Raw genomic sequence first — 21,666 nt, forward strand, 5'->3', positions numbered from 1 at the left:
TTTCTGAAGGCCCATGTCGACTCTATTAATGTACTCAACATTAATAATTGTTTCATTGTATTTGATAGCTACCCCTGGCTTACAAGCGTTTTCATTGAAGGCCCATGTCGCCTCTATTAATGTACTCAACATTAATAATTGTTTCATTGTATTTGATAGCTACCCTTGGCTTACAAGCGTTATCTTAAGGCCACCAACGCCTATTTCAATGTGTATGACATTGATTTTGGAACTTACTTGTGTTAATGTCGACCAAGACATTCTCATTCCTGAACTTACTTATTTGTATTGATGTCGAAAAAGACATTTTCATATTTGAAATTACTTGTATTAATATTGTATTAATATATACTAGTGTCAATCAAGACATTCAACTATTTCAATATATAGAGCATTGTTATTTCTGATTTACTTGTGTTAATGTCATTCAAGACATGCAATTTATTTCAATGTATGTAACGTTGATTCTGAACTTGTGTATTAATGTCAACAGAGACATTCTTATTTTATTTGGGTTTTTCATTTAGGGCCTTAGTCGCATCATTTAACGTGTCTCGATTCTTTTTCGAATTTTGAATTTAATTAGCCATGCCAATTTAAGGTATTGCTTTTTTAGAGCTTGAATGCTCCTGTATTCCTTTTGATTATCTACATCTCATTGTCATTTGTTATTATTCTTCTTAAAATCATTAACATTGAATTTTTCAACATTAACTTTATGGTATCATTTAAAATTTTCTATTTTTTGTCATTTTCAATTCAGGTGTCATTGACATTACCTTATCAATTGTTGTCAGTCTTCAACGGTCATTAGTATCATTAATTTACATTCATTCAAAATTTTGTAATTGTTTCCTTTCTAACGGTTTTATTTCATATTGTGATAAGATTCATATAAAGATTTTTATTCAATTCAATTTCCATTCACTTGTTTTTGTATGTGGCCATCTGCCTATTATTTCATTAATATTAAATCTCAACTTTGTTTACTCATTTTGTCTTTTATTGGCATACTCCCAGCACTTCATGCTATCAGTTTTTTATGCACAGAATCCAGAGATTTATTTTGTAGGTATTAATATCAATTATCATTTACAGTTCACTGCCCTGACTTTGGATTCTGCCATAATAAGGATGAATATGTGAAATAATATTTTGGCATTTTCAAAGGAAATATTAATCTATAAGGCGAATTTAGGAGAGCCTCCAAAGCTTCTTCCGCAATGTAGAGCAGCCACCTGCTCACTCTATGCTTGTAGACACAACGCTACACCCCTCAATGTCAGAAATCTCAACTGGATTATTTCGGTAAAGCCAATGAGCTGGATGAAAACAGTTTACAATTTGAATAAAGTTATTCAATTGGGGGAATTGAATGTTGGTATGCAATCTGTTTCTGGTTGGGTAATTATGTTGGATTTCAGTGGAAGTTAGTTACATTTTTAATAAAAACAAGCAGACTTTTCATGAACAGTTATTTTATATTCAGAACTTGGAATTTCTGAAAGAGAAGATTTGTTGAATATCTGTGGTTTGACATTTTTTCTAGTCTATTCTAATGATCAATATTAAACTTGAGCTAGAGTAAGTTTTCCATGTCTGTCAAATAGCTATTTATGTATTAAGAGCGTAATGCGCGACTTTATCGCTCGCGCAAAACAGTAATCACGCGACGCAAAGCGGAGCGTGATAATTTTGCAAGAGTGATAAAGTAGCATTACGCGCGAATTACATACAGCATTTTTTCTACAACTGCACAAACCTGTTAAATTACTTATATCTGGCGGAGTTAATAATAATTTGTCTTCACTGATATCCATCATGGCTGCTTAAGCAGAGCCGGTAAAATTACAGACTTTTTAGGTCAAGATCTGACCTACTTTTGGCAAGGTGCTTATCATCAGCTGATTACGAAACTCTTCTGCGAATGTGCGAATGATTAGCGAGCGTAAAGAAAATCTACTACGCATGCACAGATGGTGAGTGAGCGAAAAAGTAGATTCTCCTCCGAAATAAGCTGTTTTACGAGGAGAATTGAGTATGTAAATTCTTTTTTTATGCGCAGTTGTAGAAAAATATAGTTTTACAATCAGTGTTCACTCAATGCGTGTTTTAAAACTTCTTACCCAATTTAAATTTGAACATTTTTGCGAATAATTGTTTAAATGGATGTCAATACAAAAAAATAAATACACTTACCAATCGCTTAATACGCGTTTGATGAGTTTACTTTTTCAAAGATTTTCCGTTGGAGGACCACCGGACGGCTTGTCCCCCCACTACAAAGATTTATACGGGTGCCCATGACTTCACCTACTTCACCTGAATAGCCGCCACCGATAAGAATAGGCCTATGTATTATAGATATATTATTATAGATTATAGTATTGGATTAGATTGGATTGGATTAGATTATAGATTATATTAGTATAGGCCTAGTACATTTTATAACGATAGTATAGACTACTTATACATTCAGATAGTAGATTATTATCTAATCTTCTACTGTAATTGAGTAGCCCGAAGCCCGGTATCATAGTCGGACATCCACCATTATTTTGAAATTGAGCCAACACTTGACTTTATAAGTCCAAGAGATATTACTTTAACACGGCTCTTACTCAAAGACAGAGAGGCCCGATACTCTTTCCTTCACTAATCATTCCACTACCTATAACAGCATTCTCCCTACTATTGTGTCAGCATCCAATTGTGTGCAGCATGCTTACTCCTCTCCACTACTCTGTCCATGCTAAAAACCATGGAAGGAGAAACTGGTTTCCCCTCTTCATGTTAGAAGTAATATTTCTAGGACAAGTAGTTTAAGTCAAGCTCTAAATATCATTATGAGGCTCCTTTGGATCAAAAACGGACAACTATTCTATTTATAATGTTGAAATATAGGTTTAATTTCAAAACCGTACAGTTTAATTCCAAACTATTATTATTTTTCCTTAGTATTTTTGATAAGAGTGATGGAAGAAAATAGGCCTATTGAAGAGGCGACTTCAGACAGAACAAGAAAGCTATCCGGCAATCTATCCAATTAGAAAATAGCAAAAGAAAAAATTATTTGAATATCAGTTTACTCCAATTCAATACTTTGATTATTAAACTGACTGATTTTGTACAGTACCTTCAAAGTGTGTTCTCATATCAGTTTCATAAATATGATTTTTTTCACTCGAAATTTTTTACTTTTATGCTACGTTTTCATGGATTTCATGCTACGTTTTTCACCTCCAGAGGGTGTTTTATAGTACTCTCATATTGATTTTGCATTTTTATTTCACATAAATTGGTTGAATTTATGGTTTTGAGTGATATTGAACCCTTTGGAGCTAACAAAACAGTTGTACAAAAAACATTTCTCCTGAAAAATGTTGTAAGTGGCGGATTTCCAACTTTGATACTAGGCTATTCTACTTTAAGAGTCAATATTATAATGTTCTGCACTTTCTACTTTGTATTGTACTTGTACTTATGTTGCCTGATGTGTGGTGATGCAATAAAATACTATGAATTCCAGCTTGTGTATTATTCATAGAGTACCCAATTTATTTATTTAACATACTAGTTATGGCAATATATTGTGCATTAGATGACAGTAGCCTGATTTGAAGGCACCAAATATTTTTCATTTACTCATCTTTTTTGAAATTTATATAAAAATATATTAGTTTTCTATTTAATAGGGGAAGGATATATTAAGGGTTCCTTCGGATTGAATGTGTGAACGCAGTAAAAAAGCCTGTATAGGTCATCCCACACTTTATCATAAACTACAAATAGTACGAGAGTATCCATGAAATAAGAAATGAGTCCAAATGCAATAGGCTGCAGATTGTGTGTTTTTCAGATTATAAATGTAGTTCCTTCAAAGCGAAATTAGTGTCAACCATGCGATGGAAAGGAATCATTCATGAAAGGTTTTAGCGAGTTTTTTTATTTTTTATTATAACTCCGAGACAGCCAACCACAACAGAGAAACATAGAGTTGCTAGTTTTGAATAAAATTGAAGCAATCCAGCATTGCATCAACATCAAAGCCATTGAGAGAATACAATTTTTGCCATGAAAAAGAAGCATAAGGAGCAATTAACATTATATTCTAAAGAGATCATTAATTACATTGTCTGCCTACTCAATATCTCAATATTATATAGTGGTACTCAACAGGTGGACTTTGTTTATTGAACTCCTTCCATTTTCTGACCATACCCTTTATTTTTCTTCCAATTTTAATAAAAAGAGAATTAAGCTGAATTATAAAACTTTTATTAATGAATCTTTTTGGTTATGGATTAAAAATCAAAAGGTGCACTGGTGTGAAAAGCTCTAATTAACGATGCTTGCTTTCAAGAAACTGCTGGTCTTGGAGTAGAATAGTTTTATATAATGTAAGAAAATCACAATCTAAATATTCACTTCATGAAAATATTGATTCATTAATATTTACACATAGGCAAAAAAAAACATTCAAATCGAAAAATCCTCATGATTATTATTTAAAATTATTGAAAAACTGGAAGTGCAAATTCAAATGAATATTGGTATGATACCGTATAGTGCAAAATTCCGTTTATCTAGTTAAAATTGATCATATGCCATAGGCCTACGTAGTATTGTATCTAGTAATTCAGTTCGAGCAGTACTGTGAAAATTACAAGAGTACTCCAAGTTCATTTCTTATTCTGACCCAATTAATATGGTGTGACCTAGCTGGCTACGGTCTGGCCAGCCTTATATATTTGTCAAAACTATATATCTGTCATAGTTTTTAGGTTGCACCTGATTGTGAAGCACTGCTAATCTGTTATGACGCAAACGCCAGGCTAGTAAATTGGCTCAATAAGTAATCATCAGTTTTGTGAAATTTTTTATTGAAATGTTTGCCTAGACGATTGGTTAAATTATTATTATTTTTTTCATTCTAGCTGTTTTTAAAAGGTTGAGTACCAAGGTTGAGTAAAAGGTTGATTGGTTAAATTATATATTTTTTTTCATTCTAGCTGTTTTTAAAGGTTTCATAGAATTGAAAACTTATTTCATAGAATAAATTATTTACCTTGAATAAGATTTAGATAAAAGAAGAAGATAGACGTGAAATTGGCAAGTTGGATTCTTATAAATGGATCTTTAGAGAAACTTGGAAAAATGAAAACATTATTTTCCCCTTTTTAATGAAACTATTTAGAAGGAAAACGTTTAACTCATATAAATTATTGGATTGTAGCAACAGTTATTATATGCAATAGGTAGGAACTTAATTAATCAGCATTCATCGCAGCAGGCGGGTTTGGTGGCAATGCTAGTATCATTAACCAATAAAATTATCCACGGAAATCTCAAATCTCATGCGGGCATTATACGAGAGCAGTTCAACCTTCTATGCCATGTTCTTCTGTGAACTTTTTTCTTTCAAATTAAGGGTTTGCATTAAAGGATATTATATAGTTTGTACCTCCCATACATAATAGTTGGAGGCAGTGTGTTTAAATTATTTATAACTCTAGCAATGACATACCTCCACTTTTTCTCATATCGCTGCCTGCTCACAATCAGAAGAAAAAATCGATTAATTCAATAACGATAGCGAATAAAGCACTTTTCACACATCAATTACTGGGTACTTTCGATTCAAACAAAGAAGGAGGATGGTTTCCAAGTTAAAGTTACTATTAAATTGGAATATTTTTAGTGTAGAGCTATGTCCGAAAACTGAAAAAATACTTATATGGAAATTACAATATTTTTCAAGTTATTATTCATGGTGAAACAGACCCATGATTTTATCAAATATTTTTGAAACTAGCGTCAAAAATGTATCATTTCTTTGGACCAATTTAATAATATATAATATAAACATGAAATTACAGTATAGTGATTTGCTGTGTTTGTTTAATTAGGTTAAAGATGATGCGCAACCAATTTGAAGTGGACTTCTAGAAACAGTCATCTTCAACCTATGCTATTATTTTTCATTATATTGATTTCATATAGGCATAGTGAATTATTATCCTTCAATTTAATTTCTCATTTAATAATGTAATTTTAAGTACCGTACCTATGAAATAAATATACATTTTGCATTAGAGAACAGAGCTGGATCTGGGTTTATGTAGATTTACTATAATGGTTTAAATTTTAGTTAATATGAGTTATGATTTTTTAGTTGTGTTCTGATATATATGCTTTCTGATACATGGCTATTACCACAATTCCTAAAGAGGCTAATGATGTAAATCCATCACCAAATCCATGCATAAGAAAGTGCATTAAGATCTGCAGAGTTATATGGTGTTATTAAAATTATTACAGTATAATACTTTTTGTACTAATTTTGTTCTAATTGATGTACTGATTGTAGTAAAAAATAATAATTCAACAAACGAATAGCTTCTAAGATATTGAATTATTTTAGTGACTCGAAACATTTCAGTGAGTTCTCTCTAGGCTATAGTATTTTAAGCCAGTATACTGAACTAGTATTGAATTAGCATCGTTAGTATTAGATTCAAAATGTCCAGTGATTTTAAGCTATCTAAATTCATGTTTGAATTCTTAGAAAAATGTATTGTAAATAGAGAAATAGTCAGCTGGATTACTTTCAACATATTTTGTGAATAATGAATTGAATAATCTTACTTATCACGTTTTGTAGAATACTTTATGTCTTATCTAATAATTGTTTTGTTCTCCGTTTCGCAACACTACAGGGCAGTCGGTCAATCAGAAGCACACCATTTGGGCTATCTAAGATTACATTTTTTCTATATCTAACGTTTAGGAACCAATTGATCACGTTTCCGGTTTATCTTTGATATAAAGGATCTTATTTCATATGAATGGATATTAAGCTATTTTCCCCTCACAAAAAATTACATATTTTCTTTTAAATAAAGCACAAGATATTTTGACGTACCGTTAATTTTATTTTGACAGATCTGAACTAAGTGAAAGTTGTAAAATTGTCTAATACTCTAACTTAGGGAAAAGCGTCCTCAAAAGATAACTATAAATAATAAACTTGAAAGCCCCTTAGGCTTGAACGTTGAAGGATTTTCTTCCGGAAGGTTAGTAAAGCCTACTAACTCATATGAATTACCACCAGTTAGAATCACGATTATGAATAATCTCGAAGATCTTGAGAATAATAAACTATATCATACTTTCAAGTAGTGTAAATATATGTCTTATTAATACTTTTTTCCAACTAAAGTGGCTGCCAGAATGACTCAACATGTCATGGGTTGCGCATCCAAAAATTGAAAAAATCTTACATTGTAAAGCAGAATATAAAGCTGAGCCAATAAAATTAGCAAACAACAGCCAAAATATCGAATCGATTCATGCAAATGATCACGATTATGAAAGAGGTAAAATCCACTTCTGATTATTAGAGTAGAACAAAAATTTAGCATAATAAACTGCAAACTGTGATAAAAGTCTAAGTAAGTTAACATAAATTCTCAATATTATGGAACCCAATTATTTAGCATGTGCTTGAATGAATATACAGTGGTATGAAAGAGGTGAAATTTGAATAAATCTGAATTATTCTCTGTAAGTTATGCAATTACAATTACTTATTGTAGTGTGTTACCTATTGTCATCGTTATATATATATATATATATATATATATATATATATATATATATATATATATATATATATATATATATATGAATCAAATAAGGAGACACAAGACATAAATAGTTTCCACGGACAGTATTTGAAATCCGTGCTCTGTGGTCACGACCGTTGGATTTCAAACTGTACAACTCACTGCTCGGTTGAGGAAGGGAACTGAGTTCCCGAAAATTTCCGTTTTCAAGTGTTTTCAATCTATTTATGTCTTGTGTCTCCTGTTTTGAATCATATTACATACTTTGAAGTGTTTTCTGTTATGTGCTATACATATATATATATATATATATATATATATAATATATATATATATATATAAATTAAAAAAGGAGACACAATATATAAATAGATTGAAAACACTTAAAAACTTACATTAGAAATGGGGGAAATTTTCGTAGACTGAGTATCCTTCCTCAACTTAGCAGACTGCAGTTTTAAAGCCAACGGTCGACCACAGAGTATGCACGGAGACTCTGCTACCATAGCTACCAACTGTTTAATTAAATTGAAATAAATTTCATCATATAATAAATTTCACAGCTATCAAATATATATATTAAATGTTCAATAAAAATGAAAAATAAATTTCATTCAAGTTCAATTCTACAATTCCTTTCTCCAATTTTAGTCTAATTCTTATTTGATATCTAATTTTTAATCTCCTCTTTTCTATCAATTCATAAGCTACACCTTTACTTATTCATAACTCACTCAAATCCTAAATATCCCGTTTGTAACCGCCCCTAAATACCCCATAATGTCCCCTGAATCTGTACCCTTTTTCTCTCCATCCATCTGCACCGCGTAATCTGTGGTCTCTGCTGCTACAATTGAGTCTCCGTGCGTACTCTGTGGTCGACCGTTGGATTCAAAACTGCAGTCTGTGCGGTTGAGGAAGGAAACTCAGTCTCCGAAAATTTCCCCCATTTCTAATGTAAGTTTTTAAGTGTTTTCAATCTATTTATATCTTGTGTCTCCTGTTCTAATTTATATTACAAACTTTTAAGTGTCTTCTGTTATGTGCTATATATATATATAAACACTTAGATTCAAGGTTGGATTCAAAACTGCAGTCTGCTCGGTTGAGGAAGGAGACTCAGTCTCCGAAAATTTCCCCCATTTCTAATGGAGTGTTTAATTGTTTTCAATCTATTTATATCTTGTGTCTCCTGTTTTAATTTATATATATATATATATATATATATATATATATATATATATATATATATATATATATAAACACTTTTAGTTTATATATTTTGTTTATATATAAACAAAAAACACTTTAAAGTTTTATAATATAAATATAAACAGGATACACACAACACGGATAGATTAAAAACACTTAAAAACTTACATTTAAAAATCTGCACCACTTCACTTCCTGGTTGATTGACAAAGAGGGCCCAGCTCCCGAAAATTCTCGGTTAAATGTAAGTTTTTTTAATCTATCCATGTCCTGTGTATCCTGTTTATATTTATATTATATATATATATATAAGGGTGAAATGGCATATTAGATATATAGGTACTTTGAAAAGTAAACATATTTGAGAAGAATAAAAATAATAGCCCGATTAATATTTTTTCTAGCTCAGTATAGATATTCTTTGTGTACAATATAATTCTTAATTCTTGAAGGAATAACTGAGTTCAGTAAAGTTCTGAGTTAAGTGAGTTCTGAGAATAATGTAATAAATATCAATAGGAATTTGACAAAATATACTTCATCAATATTGATAAATAACACTACTACAACAAAATATTGCTATTGGGTACAATCTAAGTTGGATTTACTTTCAAGTTTGTAAAACATCTTTCAGTATGCAGAATTCTTAGCGTAGTGTTACCCTTATATCAGGGCTTGTAATATTCATCAAAATAGCTGAAAAAAGCTGGTCCAGTAATGCTCTGAAATTGATATGATGATGTTAGGAGATGGAATCTTTTTATACAAATCTACAATTTTATAATTTTATTAAAATCTATATATATATAAAAACGAAATGCCACTCACTCACTCACTCGCAGAACTAAAATCTATAAAAATCTATAATCTAGAACTATAATCTAGAGAGTACCTCTTCGAAACAGTTGTTAACTGGTAACTAAATTAATAATTTTGTCAGGTTGGCATTAATTTGAGTTGACTTTTGTTAGGTTGGCACCAAGTTGAAGATTGAAATGCATCGCGGAAAAATTGATTGGGCACTGCTACTCCAAACAGAGCTATCCCTGGGAATATTATATTACTAGCCGTCAGGCTCGCTTCGCTCGCCATATACGTTTTAGCCAGACGTTTAGTCTGGACCCCCGACTGGATCGTCCTAACATATGATAAAAATGCTCAAATGAAAAATGCAGGCGAGCGAAGCGAGCCTGCTGATCTCATCCTTGGACGATCCAGTCGGGGGCCAGGGGGCGGAGCCCCCTGGCTAGACGGATATGGCAAGCGAAGCGAGCCTGACGGCCAGTTCAAAATAAATGCTAGAATATTAGAAAAGATTTGAGATTAGCAACTGTAATTCATTTCTTATTTATTGTACGTATTAAATATAACCATTAGAAACTAAAAGAGCAGATATCAAATTATTGGGGAGCGTTTTAATGATAAGAAGCGTGAATCTCCGAATGTATGCTAAACAGCGTGATATTCGGATTGAAATTATGCTCACTTGATTACTTGATTATGTCTATCAATCCTTTATATCCTGTTTATCATTGATACGGTGTTCATTAATGATATTAAAAAGATACCCACTGTAGCTGTACGTTACTGTTAAACTATAGGATAGCATCAAGATCACAAATTAATACAAGAATTCATAAAATTTTCCACATTAGGTATAGTCAATGATTCATGTATGATTATATTTATTTTGGACGTTCATAGAAATGACATTGTGAATTCAAAATTTATCCTCTGCTTTAAAATGTAAATCTTTAAAATAATGTGACATGTATCGAGTACATAATCTAGATTTGGAATGTTGTTTGAATTATTGAAGTAGGAATAGTTTTGGACTTTGACCTGTTTTGCCATTTTGAAATTTCAATATTAAATATTGATAGAATTTAATTTTATAGTATAGTATTTATGGAATGAATGGGAAAAGACACCAAAATATTATAGAATCGTGAATCGTATAAAGAAATAAGTCCCATAAAATCTATTATTAATGTATAACAACTTTCAATCAATGAAAATAAGTTACCAGTGCACTAGATAAAAATGAATACTGAAGCTTCGGTAAACACATCCTTAAAATCTCCATTTCAACTTGAGAACATTTATCCAGCATTTCAATAGAGAACTTTCAAGAACGTTTTTATGATTATTTTGACGTGTACAGGCCCTGAAACTAATTGTGTAGTTGTGGAACACCCTGAAATGATTGGGCTATGGAAAACTCGAATGAAGCTCAGTATACTGACTCAGTTTTAGTGGGATGATGTCGAACAACGTGGATGATACTGCCTGGAGGATAGAGAGGCTGATGGAGAGTGAGAGCGATAGACGAGTCAGTGGGATGTATGGCCATGGCACGCGCCGAATCTTTCTCACGTTGGTACTCCTGTACTGTCGAAGGATCTGCTTTCAATTCAACCGCTGATGTAGGCATTACTGCACATCCGCAGCATAGGACACTGCATGATATTGTTTTCCACTGTAATCACAACCGAATCAAATATAATTCAAAGATGGAAAAATGGATTTACTCCTCAAAAAATTTAACTAAATACTCATCTTTAATTTCATAAAACTTAAAGAGCATATGGTAAATCCTCTTTGTCGAATGATGAATCTATCGATTTCTGAAGGCATATTCCCAGACTTTTTAAAGATAGCCATTGTTAGATCAATTTTTAAAACTGGTGCTCGAGATGACCTGGAGAATTCCAGGCCAATAGCTAAATTATCAGTGCCTGAGAAGATATTCGAAAGATATTTATCAATCCATTTAAATCAATACCTATCTGATAATAATATCCTGTCAAATGTTCAATACGGCTTTCAAAAAGGGAAATCTGCACAAGCAATTCTTTTAAATTTTACCCACAAAATAAATAATTTTTTGAATGATAGATTTCATGTTTTAGCAATATTCATAGATTACTCGAAGGCCTTTGATACTCTGAAGCATAATATCCTTCTGGATGAGCTTCATGACATTGAAATCACAGGAAATGTTCTAAAGTTGTTCGAGAGTTACCTGAGTGACAGATACTTTCTGGTTGAGTTGGGGAACAATCAAAGCGAATTATTCAAAAACGACGATATTGGTGTCCCACAGGGTAGTATCTTGGGTCCTGTCTTCTACAATATATATGTAAACTCAATTTCAAGCATAATCAGAAATGGTGACATTTTTATGTATGCTGATGACACAGCTTTAATTGTTGGGCATAAAAATCTTAAAGTTGCAGAGCAACTTTTGCAATCTGACTATAATAGGATTCTTAGGTGGTCACATGACAGAAATTTAGTCATTAATAAGAAAAAAAAACAGTTTTAATGCATTTTAAATCACCACATATGAGATGTAATGAATCTCCAAAAATTATCAGTCATGACTGCCTCTGTCTTTCTAAATCACTTCAAACTTGCAGTTGCCCATCACTAACTCAAGTTGACGATACCCGATACCTAGGTGTGATAGTTGACAGTAGAATGAGATGGCATCCACACATCAACTACATCTCGAATAAACTTCAAGCATTAAGCGCAAAAATATTTTACATGCATAAAACTATTCCGGTCGACTGTCTTCACCTAATTTATAAATCTCTCGTAGAGTCTATCATTAGGTATGGTATAGATTCATGGGGCTGTGCAGCTGACTATTTGTTGCACAGAGTAGAAAGAATTCAATTAAGAACCCTGAAGTGCATAACATCTCGATTGCCTCTTCAATAATCTTTCTAATGTACAATTTTTTACCATACACTAACTCCAAAGAATCTCTATATTTACAAGATTATAATATTTTTCAAGAATAATATTAAATACAGATCTTTTGCTCAAAAATTATCACCGATGCTGAATTGTTTGGCGACTAGTTTTTGAGAAACTTATGCTGAATTCATATGGAAAAATATCTGAAAAATTGAATGAAACTAGTCTGGAAGCTGTAGTGTGAGTAGTTTTTGAGAAAAAAGTTGAAATATGCAAAAAATCTAAGTAGAAAAATGCAGACTTCTACGTTTGATGCCCAATAACTTTCTTTAATGACCAGTAAACAAATAATTCCTCGCAATAAAAATTGTAGAGAATTTAATTCTGAAAAGAATGATGTAAGCTGTGTAAACTAAATTTAAATAAAAGTTGGATAAAATGTATTCTTATGTAGTACATTACACCACAAAAATTTGCTGTTTTATGAGGAGAGAACTAATAACTCATAGGTTGTAGCTGATTGCAAATAAAACATGGATTTTAATAACAGCTGTTCCAAAACAGCTGATTCATTATGTTTTAAATAAGAAAATATTTAAAAGAAATTATCAGCTGAAAATTATTTTCAGAAATATTTTAGCTCACTGTTGAACAAAAAAAAAACAAACTGTAAGTTAGGCCTACTGTAACCACGCTGTGTTTTTTGTTTAATCTATTAACCAGTTATTTGTAACCATTCCACTTTGCTTTTGTGTTAAGTGTTAACTTTTTAAAAAATGGCAGGTAATGGTAGACATTATTCATATTCCGAATTAGCTGGCATGCATTTAATGTATGGAATGAGACACTACTGTAATAGTACTGAAGCAAGACGTTTGTATCAAGAGAACTTTCCTAACCGAGTATGTCCAAGTTCAAGGTTTTTTGCCACTATTCATCAACGTCTGTCTGAAACAGATTCTTTGATATCCAAAGAGCACATTTATGCAGGCAGACCCCGATCTACTATGACTGTTGAGTTAGAAGAACAAGTTCTTAATGAAATTTATGAACATCCAGAGAAGAGCACAAGAGAATTGTCAGTACAGTTAAATGTCAATCAATCTATCATTTGGAGGATACTAAAATAGCAACAATTACATCCATACCACCTCCAGAAAGTTCATACTCTATTGCCACGAGACTGTATTCCCTGTGCTGGTATTTGCCGATGGTTTTTAGTAAAACTTGTTCACCCAAACTTTTTAACAACCGTTTTATTTACCGACAAGGCACACTTTACAAGAACAGCTATCGTTAACGTCCACAACCAACATATTTGGGCAGCTGAGAATCCTCATGCCATCAATCCTAATCTTCCACAACATCAGTTTTCAGTAAACATTTGGGCAGGAATCGTAGGAGATCATCTACTTCTGTTTGAGCTTCCTCCCAGGCTCAATGGCATGATCTACTAGTCTTTTGGTATAAGTTTAATGTCATTTAGATATGCTACTTTCATATAAAAAAAAACTTTTCATAAAAAACCGAATATTTTATTTGCAATCAGCTACAACTTATGAGTTATTAGTTCTCTCCTCATAAAACAGCAAATTTTTGTGGTGTAATGTACTACATAAGAATACATTTTATCCAACTTTTATTTAAATTTAGTTTACACAGCTTACATCATTCTTTTCAGAATTAAATTCTCTACAATTTTTATTGCGAGGAATTATTTGTTTACTGGTCATTAAAGAAAGTTATTGGGCATTAAACGTAGAAGTCTGTGTTTTTCTACTTAGATTTTTTGCATATTTCAACTTTTTTCTCAAAAACTACTCACACTACAGCTTCCAGACTAGTTTTATTCAATTTTTCAGATATTTTTCCATATGAATCCAGCATAAGTTTCTCAAAAACTAGTCGCCAAGCAATTCAGCATCGGTGTATTTCACCAGAGGAACTGAATTCCGGGCGAAATATTTCACTCTGTATAGCTCGCTAATGAAGCGTTTATGGATATATGTTTATATGAACTTTTTTTCTTATTTTTACCTCTACTATTACGTATTAAATTTTTTACCATAATTATGAATCACCCTGTTTATCAGTTACCTCGATTTAGAAATATATATGGAAAAAGATCACTCCTCTACATTCTTCCTAAATTATTTAATAAATTGCCTCTGAATATTCGAGATTATTCAAAAAGTGATGTTCTTAGCTATGTAATAAATAACAATAATCTCATATAAAGAAACAGCTAGCAGAGATTTTGCTGGTACATTAATTTTATTGAGTCACTGCCGCCAGCTAGAGCGACCACTTATAATTATTTCTTGAAATTCAAACTTCATTTCTCAATTTTTTCCCCCATGTATGTTTATTATAATTTTTGTTTTCATAAATAGTGAATACTAATTCTTAATGATTTATGATTTGATTTGATTGATATTTTTCTTTTACTTGAGTAGTTTATCTAATTTCTTTTCTTAAATTTTATTATTCTAGTTCCTAGATAAGTTTACCATCCTCACCACGATCCTTCCTTTACATACTCTTCTTACTTCCCAACTTCCCTTTGCATGCAAAATTTTTTTTTTCTCTTCCTCTTGTCAAATTTGTTTCTTTGTAATGTACGATTCTATAATTTACTATGAATACTTACTTATATAGGCACCTACTGAAAAACCTTCGGGTTTAGTGGGGCTCCAATGTGAATATTTTGTTCAATAAAACTTGATTGATTGATTGATATAATTGAATGAGCGAAGCGAATTCTATCTTTCAAGTCAATCGGCGTTTGTCTCTTTGTTTCTTTGTTTGTACCGCAATTACAGTCGCAGTTATAGTCCGATTTGAATAAAATTTGAAACAAGGCGCAAAAACGTATATATTGAGAAATTTTTAATTCATCCCCGTTTCAAGATGGCGGCTCTTTATTTGGAAATTTTACCCTAAAAATCAACCTAACTTTTCAATACTTTATCGGATCAGGTTGAAATTGGGCTCATGGCTCATTCTTCTCAGTATTTGAAAGCGCTATTATTTTACATGTATCACATGTTCAAAATTTTTCAATTTTTGGAACTTCGAATTTTTTTTCCAAGTCCTAAATTTCAAGTTTCAGATTTTTTATCTCTTTAATACTGTGCATCCTAGCTCAAAAGTGTGAGGGACTTCTATTTTCCGGCGCTTCAAGGCGGTCTTATATCATACATCACACTTTGAAAATTTTTAATTTTATATAATTTGATCATTTTTTCACCCCCAAGTCCCACATTTCAAGTTTCAGATTTTTTATCTCTTCAACCGTGCATTCTAGCTCAACAGTGCAGAGAGCTTCTATTTCTCACCGTCCTTCACCGATCCTATTTCATATATCATCATACTCTAAATCCAATTTGTATGTGTGTTTCTGTGTGAATAGTGATAATAAACAGGGTGATCATCTCATATATAAAGGTGCGTACAGACTTTCGCTCTGCTCCGCAACCGAACGTCACTCCAGCAGAGCGATTGATGATCGACCGGGGAACGCGAAAAGATCTAACATCTTCCGTAACGTTCATGATGGGTGCAACTGCACAGCGGGGGCGGAGCGACTGCGGTACGATGGAGGAACGAGGGCGGTACGAGGGCGGAGCGTGCTCGGTGCGGGTTGGAAGCGCGTATATGTGTACGCAGCTTAATAATTCACCCTCGCATTTCCCATTACCCAAGCACAAACAAAAAGCTCAAGTGGGCATCATCCGTAATAAAAAAATATATTAAATAAATAATTATCTAGGTATTAAAATAAATATATTAAAATAAAGATGAAGATCATCTTGTAATTGGCAACAATTAGTAAATTCAACGATATTGTATATTGTTACTTTGAACATTCAATATATTCATATTAAATAATGCCAAACCTTTTGTTGGATTATTTTATAATAGAATAAGAACACACACATTATATCCTACATGTATTGTATAAAATTAAACTATTAATGGAGAATAAATTAACTAATAGTAGATTTTAATTTTTAGATTTTTATTAGGTATTTTTCCTCCTTTTTTCTTTTCAGCACACCCCACCATGAAGTCAGTTTTTGTGTTTTATTAGAAACTTATTTTTGATTGTGATTTTTGTATTTTGATTTCTTTCATGTATTTTGTGTTGAATTGAATAAAATTATTGATTGATTGAATTTAATTATTAAAATTTTGAATGAGGACAGATTATAATTGCCAATGTAGATTAGTATAGATTATACTGGACTAGTACACTAGTAGATTGTCCAATTGATAGGTGAATGAGACAGGTGGATGAATTGATCAACATCAATTTCGATAACAAATTTAAAAAATATATTTTTCTTCCTAGCTATTTCCTCTGTTGTTGATACTGTATACAGAGTGGGTGAAAAGTCCAAAAAATGGCTTAATATCTCATACACAAAGGTAATTTGATGGTGGGTGTGATTGGAGATCCTACTGAAATTGAAAATACTACTTTACTATGACTTCAAAAATCTGGTCCGCCATCTTGGATCCGCCATATTGAATGCAATTTTATTTTTTTAAATAGGAAGGTGGTCATGTGATACATTATTTCGATACAAAATTTCGAGAAAAAATGAATGGCGAAAACCGCATATTGAAATCTCAAACCGTTCAGAAGATATTCAAATTATTAATCAATACCACAGAATTAATAATAGCACAGAAGGCTAGCGGAATAGGACTATCTGTTCACGCGTAATCGAGTAGTTTCCTTTGCCAGATTGTAGATAGCGCGCAGAACCCTACTCCGGTCTCGCTCACCCCCCTTCCGCACTCCGTCGTCACAACAACTCTATCACCCACTCCACTGACAGGTAGTCGCCCCTCACTCCTTCACACTATCACACACACCACACAGATGCACACACACAGTCAACTCGGCACCAGACACCTGTCAACATGTGAAGCAATTATAGGACTATTGTGATAATAATATTATTCAACCGCCTTCTGTTTTCTTTGCATTTCATCCCAACATTTTCCTGATGATTGGGAAACACAGCTGAATCATGACTGTATCATTTATATTACTCTGTGTTCTGTAAGAATGAGAATGCTATGTAAAGAAGAAGTAAAGGAATAAGAAAAAGAAAAGAAGAAGAAAATATGAAGTTTTCAGTTCATCATCTTCTAAATATTTATTATTTTTTATCACTATTGTATAGTATATCTTTATCTTTCTTATCCTCTTCTCCTCCTTCATGATCCACTAATTCTTATTTCTCTCATATGCTACTCCTTCTTCTTCTTTTTCTCTTCCTCCTCCTAGAAGAAGAAGAAGAAGAAGAAGAAGAGAAGAAGAAGAAGAAGAAGAAGAAAAAAAGAAGAAGAAGATTTCTTCCTTCTTCTTCCACTATCTTATCTTCTTCATGTTCTACCACTTCTTATTTCTATCTTGCTACTCCTTCCCATTCTTCTCTTTCTTCAATGGGAAGAAGAAAAAAGAAAAAGAAGAAGATGAGTAGATGATAAGAATAAAATGACGATTTTGAGTAGAAGAAGAAGAATAAATAATAGAACATGATGACAAAAAGATAATAGTAAGAAGCAGAAGAAGGAGAAAAAGAAGAAGAGCTACATCTTGATGATGATGAAAAGTTTTGAAAGAATCGATAAGGTCAACTTTTGTAAAGATATCCAATACTCCAGAATCATTACCCGAAAAATCTTGCGTTTTTGGAATTAATTATAAAAACTGCCCTTTTTCACTATCTCGTAACTGGACTATTATTAAACTAATGAGCTGTTTAACATACATTTCAAGTACCACCAACAACTACAATATTTATCTCAATTTTTTTTTAGAAATTCACTTTTGAACTCTTAGATCTTCCAGAATGCTCGATAATGTGAGGGCATACCGGTTTGGAGATAGAGAACTATCATTTGATACTACGAGAAGAGATACTCTATAAGGAATTAATAGATTCAATCATAGAATTAATATAGCAAATTATTATAGAAGATTTCTCTGATTCAATTTGGCAACATTTGGAAAGATGAATGGCTTCAAAGGTTTTCTACTGGAGGTTTTTTATTCAAAGTTTTAATATCCCAACAATTATATAAAGTTGAAAAAAGGTACTGAATGTATTTCTCCTAGTAATGTTTTGAATGATATAATATAGGCCTATATTTTTCCAATCACTGTTTTATCATCATAATAATTAGACTTGGCTTGAATACTTTAATAGTTATCTTGAGCTTTCTCGTTATTTATTAAGTTTTACATATTCGAGCTGTTTCCTTTGTTCATTGTGATATTCTTCTGCAAGCTCAACCAATATATTCTATTCTTTTAATATTGATTCTAATACCAATCTCAATGCAGAAGACATATAAAGGGAAAGCTAAGATTAATTTGATAAAAGTGAATTCAAGAGCGGATGCAGAGAATAAAGGTTGCTAGTGCAGGGCATTCCATTAGTAATTTGGAAAGAGAATGTGGATAATCAATGGATGAAGATGGTAAGCGTGAAGATGGTAATAATAATATATTTGATGATTTTGTTTGTTAATCAATTGGATTGATCAACAATTGAATTTCAATTGAATTTTCGATAAAGAACTTTGGTTTCAAAATTATTTCTACTCAGTGACCAAGGCACAATCTAGAAAAATAATTTTTATCACATATACATCACTCACATTATATGTGATAGAAAGCCCCAATATGGAACAAAAGAGAGTATGGGGTGATAGTATAACACTCACATCATAAAAGCATCATAAACTGAATAAATTGCAATTTTAAAAAAATATCTTAAAATATGCCCAACTATTCTCTCCGATTATAGGAAAATAATGTGGAGTTTGGAAGAAATTGGAATTTACCACACATTATCCTGTTTTAAGTGTATGGGAGTTTAATTTCTAGAATAGAAATGCCCTCCGAGTTGGTTGAAGAGGTTGTCATTCTTTCGTAGTCTTTCAAACAGGCATTCAACCAATCCACTTGTCTTAGAGAATTATCATTTTTTTAGAAGGAATATATATTGTAGGGTATTTATAGTATGAATTCATAATCATACGAATACTTTTCAATTAATGATTCATTTTTATTAAATACATTATTATTGGATCATGAAGAGTTGGTTTTCCTTTTCACAAATAAAAAATAAAGAATGAGAGTTTAACAATAAGAGAACAAGTATCATTTGAGAATTCCTCTCACAAATTATAAATGAGAAATATGTGTTTCACAATACGAGAGCAAGTATTCAATACAATTCTCAATAATTACTGAAAATTCCCCACGCGGTATGCATGCTTTAATAATATATATTCACCCTTATATTTTTTTGTAGTTTCTAATTAGAGAGATTCAACCAGAAAACTATTTCCTGATCAAGTATATGGAAGCCATAATTTTTCTGAAAAAAGAGATTCTCCTCCTAATAATAGTTAACAATAATTAACACTCACACATCCTCCTACTCCATCACCTCCTTCTTCCCCTTCTTCTTCTTCTTCTTCTTTTTCTTCCTCTTCTTCTCCTTCCTCTTCTTCTTCTTCTTCTTCTTCTTCTACTACTTCGTCTTCTCCTTCTCCTCCTCTTCCTTCAGCTCCTCCTCCTCCTCCATTCTTATCTTCATTTTATTCATCTCCATCTTATTCTTCTTCTGCTATTTCTTCGTGTCTTCTTATTCTTCTTTTTCTTCTAGGAGGAGGAAGAAGAGGAGGAGAAAAATAAGAAACAAAGAAATAGCAGAAGAAGAATAAGGAGAAGAAGAAAATGAAGATGAGAATGGAGGAAGAAGAGGAAGAGAACGTGAAGAAGATGAAGAACTGAGAATAATAGTGGAAGAAGAAGTGAGAAGAAGGATAATAATTATCAGAGGGAAAGAAAATGATCAGAAGTTCTTCACTTTCTTCTCCTTATCTGTCATATCCCATCATCACTCCTCCTTCTCTTATTATTATTATCATCATTATTATCATCATTATCATCATCTCATCCTACTCTTTTCTACTCATGATCATCAAATAATATTTTCTTCTTATTTTTCTCATTATTCTTATCATCCTCCTTTTCTTCTCCTTATCATATTGAAGAACTTATCATATCAACAGATTATAGCAAAATAGAAATTATATATATTCATAATTCAGCTCTAGAGTTGTCAGAGCAGAAAGCTACATGTCACAAAGGAATGAAATTGTTTGTCTTTTATAATAGGCCACTAATTGGCCTTTGGTTGTGCTTGCAATATTATTGTTGAGGCTTCCTCATAAATGAGTTGAAAGCCTGGCAGGCTGCCATATGCAGCTATAAAAAACCGGATCAAAAGACTGACACTCTCCTTCCATATTCCCATGCCAGCCCACTTTTCTCCTTCCACTCATTACAAGCCGTTACAAGCGACTGTTGACATGCTTATGCAATCTGGTGGGACAATGCAGAACTAACTTATGCTAACTTATGCGTGATATTATAAATGCACTACGTTGTTATTCTCATTATAGGAGTTTTCTCTGTCAATACTATTAAAAGCAGAAAGGAGAGAAAAGAGTATGAGTACGGCTTAGTATCTCATAAAAGATTGTGATTCCAAGGTGGGTGTGATTGGGGATCCCTCTGAAATTGAAAATACTACTTTACTATGAATTTGAAAATAAGGTCCACCATCTTGGATCCGCCATATTGAATGCAACTTTATTTTTTAAATAGGAAGGTGGTCATGCGATACATGATTTCGAAACGAAATTCCAAGAAAAAATGAATGGCGAAAACCGCATATCGAAATCTCAAACCGTTCAGAAGATATTCGCATTATTAATCAATATCATGCATATCAGAAATTAAATACATAAGTGATATTGATTATAATGTGAATATCTTCTGAACAGTTTGAGATATCGATGTGCGGTTTTCACCATTCATTTTTTCTGGAATTTTCGTATCGAAATAATGTATTGCATGACAACCTTCCCTTTTAAAAAATAAAGTTGCATTCAATATGGCGGATCCAAGATGGTGGACCATATTTTCAAATTCATAGTAAAGTAGTATTTTCAATTTGAGTAGGATCCCCGATCACACCCACCATCAAATTACCTTTGTGTATGAAATATGTAGCCGTTC

At 32.1% G+C, this 21,666-nt stretch overlaps 1 protein-coding gene across 1 annotated transcript in view; it reads right to left on the reverse strand.

Moving 5' to 3' along the window:
- LOC111045568 (diacylglycerol lipase-alpha) overlaps positions 1-21,666 on the reverse strand; it is an 82,779-nt gene that overhangs the window by 21,000 nt on the left and 40,113 nt on the right. The window contains exons 12-13 of the mRNA XM_039442039.1: positions 11,087-11,326; positions 5,528-5,551 (exon numbers count right to left, since the gene is read on the reverse strand). Of these exons, the coding sequence (XP_039297973.1) occupies positions 5,528-5,551; positions 11,087-11,326 (264 nt within the window). The remainder of the gene's footprint in view (positions 1-5,527; positions 5,552-11,086; positions 11,327-21,666) is intronic.

This window comes from Nilaparvata lugens, chromosome X, assembly GCF_014356525.2.
Source record: "Nilaparvata lugens isolate BPH chromosome X, ASM1435652v1, whole genome shotgun sequence".
Classification (NCBI taxonomy): domain Eukaryota; kingdom Metazoa; phylum Arthropoda; class Insecta; order Hemiptera; family Delphacidae; genus Nilaparvata; species Nilaparvata lugens.